This window comes from Trichomycterus rosablanca, chromosome 3 (assembly GCF_030014385.1).
Source record: "Trichomycterus rosablanca isolate fTriRos1 chromosome 3, fTriRos1.hap1, whole genome shotgun sequence".
NCBI lineage: Eukaryota > Metazoa > Chordata > Actinopteri > Siluriformes > Trichomycteridae > Trichomycterus > Trichomycterus rosablanca.
In genome coordinates, this window is record NC_085990.1 from 48,613,191 (window position 1) to 48,622,820 (window position 9,630).

Genomic DNA, 9,630 nt, shown 5'->3' on the forward strand with positions numbered 1-9,630 from the left:
ACATCACAACTTAACATTACATCACAACCTAACATTACATTACAACTTAACATTACATCACAACTTAACATTACATCACAACCTAACATTACATCACAACTTAACATTACATCACAACCTAACATTACATCACAACTTAACATTACATCACAACCTAACATTACATCACAACCTAACATTACATCACAACTTAACATTACATCACAACTTAACATTACATCACAACTTAACATTACATCACAACCTAACATTACATCACATACCTAACATTACATCACAACTTAACATTACATCACAACTTAACATTACATCACAACCTAACATTACATCACAACTTAACATTACATCACAACCTAACATTACATCACAACTTAACATTACATCACAACCTAACATTACATCACAACTTAACATTACATCACAACCTAACATTACATCACAACTTAACATTACATCACAACCTAACATTACATCACAACTTAACATTACATCACAACCTAACATTACATCACAACTTAACATTACATCACAACCTAACATTACATCACAACTTAACATTACATCACAACTTAACATTACATCACAACCTAACATTACATCACAACTTAACATTACATCACAACCTAACATTACATCACAACTTAACATTACATCACAACTTAACATTACATCACAACCTAACATTACATCACAACTTAACATTACATCACAACCTAACATTACATCACAACTTAACATTACATCACAACCTAACATTACATCACAACTTATACTCAACTTCACCAGTGAGTACCGTTTCTTCAAAAAAAAAGAAGGGTGGTTCGGTGGGTAGCACTGTCACTGCACAGCAAGAAGGTCCTGGGTTCTGTTCCTTGTAGAGTGGTCCAGGTCCTTTCTGTGTGGAGTTTGCATGTTCTCCTTGTGTCTGTGTGGGTTTCCACCAGGAGCTCCCACAGTCCAAAGACACTATTGTCCAAGACAATAGTTTAACCTGTGTGTTTAACCTGATGCTTGAACTAATAAATCTGGTGTAACCAGTATTTACCTGTCCTGTCATGAATGTAACCAAAGTGTGAAAAACATGAGGGTAAAATCCTAAATAAATTGTAAACCGTGGTAAAAAACAGAAAAAGTGGTAAAACATTCCTCTATTTAGACGTATGAATCTAATCTAACAAATCAAATCTAACCAGACAACTGAATTTAAGTGAATATTTGTAATAATATTATATTTAAATTTAACATTTTAAATGAATATCTTTTAAATATTCTCAGAGGAAGCAGGATAGCAAGGCTCAGGCTCCACATTTTTCCAAACCCAAAGATGAGGGCTGGTTCCTGGTGCTGGGTGAGGTGGACAAGAGGGAGCTTCTGGCCATCAAACGAGTGGGATATGTGCGCAACCGCAACGTGACTTCAGTGGCCTTCTATACACCTGTGCAGACTGGCAAGTAAGTGGGTTTTACATTTTTAAATTTGTAGGATGCCTTATGTAGCGGGCCCATTATGGCTGGCAGGGGGCATGGAGGCACAGATTTGCATCTTATCGTGGTTCTAATTAATCGTGGTTTCCTTTCCAAAGAGTTGCTGCTTTTTCCACTGTTAAATCATGATCCCAGATTTGGTCCAGTTTTTGCTGACCCAAATGCCTGCACTCTTTATTTTCTTCTACAGGTAACTCATCAGTTGTTGTGGCACTTCTTGGCCACCGCTAACTAACCACCCTGGATGGATGAACTGCGGGACGCTCACTGCACCAGTCATTGCAGTGGCTGTCTTGCCTTTTTTATGGCCGCCCGGATTTGTATCAAGTTCCATCAGTTTATTCTGTTTTTTAAGAACGTGGTTGTCTCACACCAGTGAATCGAGCAACTGGCTCTATTGTGGCAACCCATTTTAATTCTGATTCTGTCCCCTTTTGTCCACTATCTCCACTACAGGCTGTAGATGTTTTATATGCCTTTTTTTAATACTTGGTGGCGCGGTGGGTAGTGCTGTTGCCTCACAGCAAGAAGGTCCTGGTTTCAATTCCCAGGTAGAGTGGTCCCGGTCCTTTCTGTGTGGAGTTTGCATGTTCTCCCTGTGTCTGTGTGGGTTTCCTCCCACAGTACAAAGACATGTAAATGAGGAGAATTGGAGATACAAAATTGTCCATGACTGTGTTTAAAATTAAACTTGAACTGATGAATCTTGTGTAACACGTGACTTCCTGTCCTGTCATGAATGTAACCAAAGTGTAAAACATGTTAAAATCCTAATAAATAAATTATTTTAATACTTTTAGTAATTAGTTTCTATTACTTTGGCCACACCTTATTTTTGTCATTTCCACATTGTGTATTTGTGTGTGTTTATTCTTTAAATCTCGCAGGTACAGGGCTACACCCTAACCTGCCCCTTTACAGCCTTGTGTTTGTTATCACTCTATTATATATAATATTACTCTTCTCTGCAGGTGTATCTACACACTTTACGTGATGAGCGACAGTTACCTAGGCTTGGATCAGCAGTACGACATCCACCTGAATGTGATTCCAGCCAGCATCACTACACAGGTCAACACAGAGGTTGCAGATCATCTGGGTGGAATGAACTTGAAGTGACTTCCGGCCTGATGGCACTTTCACACATGCTGCCTTTCTCTGTGCTTGTGTTGGTAATGAAGTAGCAACCAAACACTGACTTCTGTCTGGTAAACTCTACAGAACAGCAGTGGCAGCGTTACGGTGGGCACTCGGAGACCAAAGTGGCCTTGGGACAGAATTATTGGTACAATTACATGTGTGTTTTGTTTTTACCACATCCATATTAAAGACAGCACTTAGATCATACAAAAAAACAATACAAAGGTTCAGATTTAACACAACCGGATGTTGGTTGTATTGTTAGAGTGTGTATGTTTGGGCATAAAAGCTACACAGGTGAACATGTGTAGTTCAGTTAGTTTTTTCTATCCATTTAGTTCAATTTCTTTATAAATGTTAAGCTGCTGAATTGATTTCTTTAAAGTATTTAAGGTTAAACAAGCAGGGATGGTAACGGTGTAATTGTTAGATAGTTCACTCAGATTGATCAAAGCTGATCAGCTTCTTTGTTTTGCTCATTAATACCATTAAACATTATTTGTTTTGCATTTGAAGATGTTTCAACAAAATAAATGAATAAATAAAAACTTATAGATGACAAATATTTAAATATGGATTGTTAGCTGTTAACTTACCTAGTTTGCTTGGCCCTCGTTCATTAAAAAAAAATCAAAGATATTAATCTCTGGTCACGTCATGTCTTGTATGTAAAATTTCTTGCACAAAATTGCATTTCTTTGTGTGGTATTTTATTACAGCCAGAGGTTTCAACAAATAAATTGTATTGTTTTAGAAACCTAGTAAGAGGACAGCACTACTCGTTTACACTGATCAGCCATAACATTAAAACCACCTCCTTGTTTCTACACTCACTGTCCATTTTATCAGCTCCACTTACCATATAGAAGCACTTTGTAGTTCTACAATTACTGACTGCAGTCCATCTGTTTCTCTGTATGTTTTTTTAACCTGCTATTACCCTGTTCTTCAATGGTCAGGACCCCCACAGGGTATGAGTGGATCAGACACAGCAGTGCTGCTGGAGTTTTTAAATACCGTGTCCACTCACTGTCCACTCTATTAGACACTCCTACCTAGTTGGTCCACCTTGTAGATGTAAAGTCAGAGACGATCGCTCATCTATTGCTGCTCTTTGAGTCGGTCATCTTCTAGACCTTCATCAGTGGTCACAGGATGCTGCCTATCCAGCTGTTGGCTGGATAACTTTGGTTGGTTGACTATTCTTAGTCCAGCAGTGACAGTGAGGTGTTTAAAAACTCCATCAGCACTGCTGTGTCTGATCCACTCATACCAGCACAACACACACTAACACACCACCACCATGTCAGTGTCACTGCAGTGCTGAGAATGATCCACCACCTAAATAATACCTGCTCTGTGGTGGTCCTGTGAGAGTCCTGACCATTGAAGAACAGCATGAAAGGGGGATAACAAAGCATGCAGAGAAACAGATGGACTACAGTCAGAACTACAAAGTGCTTTTGGCAAGTGGAGCTGATAAAATGGACAGTAAGTAAAATTTAAAAAGAGCTTAATATTTACTAGTGAGAGTAACTGAGATAGCCACAGAAGTCCAAAATGTGATTGGACAACACTGATCAGTTTTGAATTATTCTATTAAATACACTTTTACCATATAATATAAGAAAATGGTGTTAAAATAGTGTAACATCAATTAATTATTTGTAACATTAAAAGGTACACTACATGGTCGAAAGTAATGAGCTTGTTGGACATCCGATTTTAAAAACAAATTCTATTAAAATAAAGTGACCTCTTATGTGATCTTTTCATCTTTAACAAATGCCACTCTTCTGAGAAGCCTTCTTACAAGACTTAAGTATGTCTGTGGGAATTTGAGTAATCGATGCATTGATTGAACTGGGCTTGTTCAAAATAATAGCAGTGAGGATTTCAGTTGGTGAAGTCATTCATTCTGCAGAAGAACGGGTGTCAATTTTGGCCCTTATTTAAGGTAGGAGGGGGGCAAATGTTGCACAGGTTGGTCATAGCGCATTTCCTTCTGAAATACTGGGTAAAATGGGTTGTTCCTGACATTGTTCTGATGAACAGAGTACTTTGATTAAAAAGTTGATTGTAAAGGAAAAAAAACATACAGAGAAGTGCAGCAAATTATAGGCTGCTCAGCTAAAATGATCTCAAATGCCTTGAAGTGACAACCAAAACCTGAAAGATGCAGAAGGAAGTGTGGAACTACTGTTCGAATGGATCGAAGAATAGCCAGAATGGCAAATACTCAGCCAATGATCACCTCCAGAAAGATCAAGGAACATCTGAAGTTACCAGTAAGTACAGAAGATGATTAAGTGAAGCCAATTTACCAGCAAGAACTCCTGCAAAGTCCCGTTGTTAAGAAAAAGACGTGTCCTGAATGGGTTCAAATTTGCCAAGGAACACATTGACTGGTCCAAAGAGAAATGGCTCAACATTTTGTGTATCATATATATTTTATTATATACAAATACATTATATACATATCTTTTATTTCAATAAAGTGACATGAGCTTTTCATACTGTATATACTCCAACACTGCTTTGTATATGATTATGTTTTGTTAATGGTCTTATAAAGACCTAATGTAGGTTTTCTTTAAATAAAGTGCTTTTGACACTTGTGCTTTCTGTAACACAAAAGCATGATTATAATGAATCACAAAGATGTAATAGATGCTAAATTGGTGGTGGGTTGGTTGTGTCGACGTGTTGCATGTGTATGAAGTGAGCAGAAGCTGGTGTGATGAACTGAAGCTGGAAGGAATGGGTTTAAGCACAAGGATAGGAATTCCATGCAGGTGTGTGAAACATGCTCTTCTGTAAGCGATTGCACTCGGGCAGACTGTCACATCTGGTTTGTGAAACCCTCTTTCTCTCTCCGGTGCTCTCTCCCCCCACCTTGCCTTCAACACCCTGCACTGGGAAGCCTCGGGGACTTACAGGTGCCAAATGCATTCATGAGGATTTAGGATAAGTCATGGAAAAATAAATTATTTAGGAAAGGGGGGGGGGGGGGATTTGATTTGTTTAAAAATGTTGTATTACAAATTGTTGTATTATGAAGTTGAGCTCATAAGCACATTGTTATTTCCTTTCTAATTTAGGTTGATCCCATATTTTTGATATTTGTTCTTTAAATAGTTTTCTTCGCATTCTTCAGAAGTAAAGGGACGTGGAAGCAGCTGAGTGTGTTTAATAGTGTTCTTTTGACTCGTGCTGTGTTGTTTTTCAGAATAACGCACTGAGCAGATGTGCATATGGTTTTACTTTCTTTTATCCATTATCCTTGTTATTTGTGCTTGGGTTTGTTCGAATGTTGATGCTAAGTGAAGAGAACATGTTTATTAGACAAAAACTGTTGATACATTTCCAGTGTATAATCAATAACATTCATTTATTCAATCATTCGTTGTCATCATGTGACATTATCTTTTATGAAGCCTCAACTCATGTGGTTGTGCAACACTGTTCTGCGCTACCACACCGCAATTAGAACATTTTAAAAATGTTTTTAAAATAGTGTGCCATGATCTCCTTTGTTAAAGTGTAACAATCAACTGTGTTCTCCCATAATACCAAGCCTTTTCCAAACTGTTCCCACAAGGTGAAGCATATGATTGTTGATTAGTCAATTCAGGTTAATACAGTTAATTCAGGCGTTGGTGTGACTGAACATAGAGTTTCCATGTAGTGTATCTGTTTCTTGTAATAATGTCATGCAATGTTGTATTCATGTTTGGTGTGAAATAGGCGTCATTAAAACGCCATAATCCAATAACGCGTTTTTAAGTACAGCGTCATTTAATTGTGGTATATTCTGGTGAGAACATTATTATTTTTACTGTTATTATTATTATTGTTGTTGTTGTTGTTATTATTGTTATTATTTTTATTGCTATTGTTGTTATTATGATTTTTATTGTTATTATTGTTATCATTATTATAGTTATTATTATTGTTGTTTGTTGTTATTATTATTGTTATCATTATTATTGTTGTTGTTATTATCATTATTATTGTTGTTATTATTGTTATCATTATTATAGTTGTTATTATTATTGTTTGTTATTGTATCATTATTATTGTTGTTATTATTATTGTTATTTTTTTGTTTTTGTTGTTGTTTTATTTATTATTATTATTGTTATTATTATTTTTGTTGATATTATTATTGTTGTTATTTGTTATTGTTGTTATTGTTATCATTATTATTGTTGCTGTTATTATCATTATTATTATTATTATTTTTATTGTTGTTTTATTATTATTGTTGTTACTATTGTTTTATTATTATTTATTATTGTTGTTATTATTATTGTCGTTATTATTGTTGTTGTTATTATTGATATTATTATTATGCATCTTTTTGAGCTGTTTTTCAGGTTGTACAGTGTAATTAGCAGTAAATTCAGGCTTTAGGAAAAGGTTAGAGCAGTGCAGGACGCTTCGTGCTCAGCTCGCTTCCTCCCTCATTTAGTGCTGCCCGCTCTCTGCAGGTGATTTCCTATTCAGGAGCAAGAGCAAGAGCCACAGCATCACAGCACAGAGAGAGAGAGAGGGAGTGAGAGAGAGAGAGAGACAGGAGGAGATGTACAGCGGGTAGGACGAGAGGAAGCTCCAGTTTATTTACATAATGACTGCTTCTCAGTTCGGCCTCCAATAAGCCTGTGCATGTCATAAGGAAAATGCGCAAATTAAATAGCGCTTTAACTACACGACACTTTCTATAACCCTCTTTTAAAGGCATTTTTACCAGAAAAAATACAACGTGCTTGTTTTCGTGCTTTGGGTGTTTAAATGAAAGCAAGGTTTTAACTGTTTGCTCACATCATGTAGCCACATCTAAATACTGGCGTATTTTTATTTTATTTTTTTTGTTTGTATTATTTATTTATTTAATTATTTGTTTGTTTTTGCTTGTTATGAACAATTAGTCGCACTATGCACATGATGTCTTGTATGCTTAATCATGGAGGTAGATTTGGGTATTGCCCCTACTAATCTTGAGGGAATAGGTACAGCAAGGCCAATGAATGTAACATTGCGGGGGGGACCAAACCTCTCGGGGGGTCCAGCCTTTTTTAAAACCTTCCTGCCATATCAACAACTGATGGGACCACTAATGGATGCTAAGATTACGCAAATGGTGAGTGGAATATGTGTATTTGTAATTTTACATTAACATATTGGGGGGGGGGGGGGGGGGGGTCGTGTGTATTGTGATAAGGGGCTTGGAATTGAATCCTTCAATATTTTTGCCGCTTACAAACATCAGTTACACAACGGATTACATGCTAGTTTTATCTGGTTGGATAGTGGGCATGGCCACCATGAGTTTGCTGGTTTTCATAGGTTGATTGATTGCACCTGTACTGAGGACACAGGAGAGACAGTGCAGACCAGTTATGCGCATAAGACAGCGCAGCGCATATAGGATGGTTTAATAGCGCAACTCAGCAAATAGCCCTTATACCTTCTATGGAAAACTTTGTGAAGAGCTTTAACCCCTCAGATATTTGTGTTTATTTTCTTCTTCTAGAGGCACAAAATCAGTCTACTAGTAGGCCCAGCTAACACACTGTTGACTGGATTTACACAATGCAAATAGACCTGCCACACTTCTATATTTGACCGAACTTTTACATGGTCCTTAACCTCAACCCATACAAAGCCTAATATGAAATACAGTGCTTTTGTTCACCTTTTACCTATCACACATCGTATGGTAATTCTCAAACAATTGTCAATTTCATTTAATCATGTAGGCCTACATACCACCATGCATGCACAGAATACCAGCATATCCATTATTGCATACATGCAGCTTGTGATACAAAAGCCTTAAAAATGATGTGAATTGCACTTCAATCTGCATACATCATAATTATTATTATTATTATGCTATTATTATTTTATGCAGTATGTCTATATATGTAAATGTTATGCTCTTCTGTTGTGCTTGGATGGTGGGAAAAAGCTGCTCTGTGTAATTACTGTAATGACACAAAACTGGTCTATTCTGAGTGGCTGTTGTAGGAAGCATTGTTTCATCTAACTTTTGTATCTAATGCTACCCAAAAAAAATGAACATGATTAATACAAGGTGAACCTGTCGTTCAAGTGGCTGATGGTAAGCTGTTCCCATATCTCCAGGGTATTCTTCAACCCCTACAGATACACTACTTGTAGCCTATATGTAAGAGGTTTGTAAAAAATGATATAGAGAGAAAGTGGAAGGTCAGTGTTGGATTTATATTAAATACTTTTTTTGAAGTTCATGCAGAATAAAAAAGCATTTTTGTGGTATTATGAGAAAAGCTACACTTGAAATGTATTAATATAAAATAAGGAAGGATAAATAAGATAATTATTTTTAAACAACGCAAGATCATGTGTAAAATTTAATATTATCAAATTTTTTTATTAATTGTAAGTATACACAGCTGTTGAAGTCAAACCTACTGTGGTAACATTTATTGTTATTATTTTGGTTTATTATGTATAGTATATTTTTCTATTGTTTATAGTTCGCATTTAGACATTCTGTTTATTTTAGCAAATTTCCTTATGTTTAAATGCAGTGGGCCTCCATTTCATGTGCACCATTTCAGCTGTAATAAAATATATATTAGCATACATAAACAAAACCATTTTAAAGCAAAAAACAAAGTGGTTACTAAAAGGCACAACTGTAAAATGTAATTAAATGTATTGATGTTTATATTATGTACACATCTGAATTAAAGTAGACCCAAGGTTATACTGCTCCTGGTGGGGGGGGGGGGGGGGGGGGGACGGGGGGGGACATTGTTTTTGCAGTGGTGGCTATATATATAGCCTTATGAGCTATAAAATAGTGGATATTTTTGTTCAGCAGTCAGATTGCTAACAACATTTAGTCAGGTTTGCATTGAATGGAACAAACACTGCACAGGTTGCGACCTTTTACTGGCCGCGTTATGATTTATTATTGATGTTAAAGCCACAAAGGTTAATATTAACATCAAAC

At 36.3% G+C, this 9,630-nt stretch overlaps 1 protein-coding gene across 1 annotated transcript in view; it reads left to right on the top strand.

The window, feature by feature from the left end:
* The window catches only part of ascc3 (activating signal cointegrator 1 complex subunit 3), a 283,422-nt gene extending 280,235 nt beyond the window's left edge, over positions 1-3,187 (top strand). The window contains exons 41-42 of the mRNA XM_062991400.1: positions 1,276-1,451; positions 2,456-3,187. Coding sequence (XP_062847470.1) covers positions 1,276-1,451; positions 2,456-2,603 — 324 coding nt within the window. The 3' untranslated portion in view covers positions 2,604-3,187. The remainder of the gene's footprint in view (positions 1-1,275; positions 1,452-2,455) is intronic.
* The last annotated feature ends 6,443 nt before the right edge of the window (positions 3,188-9,630 follow it).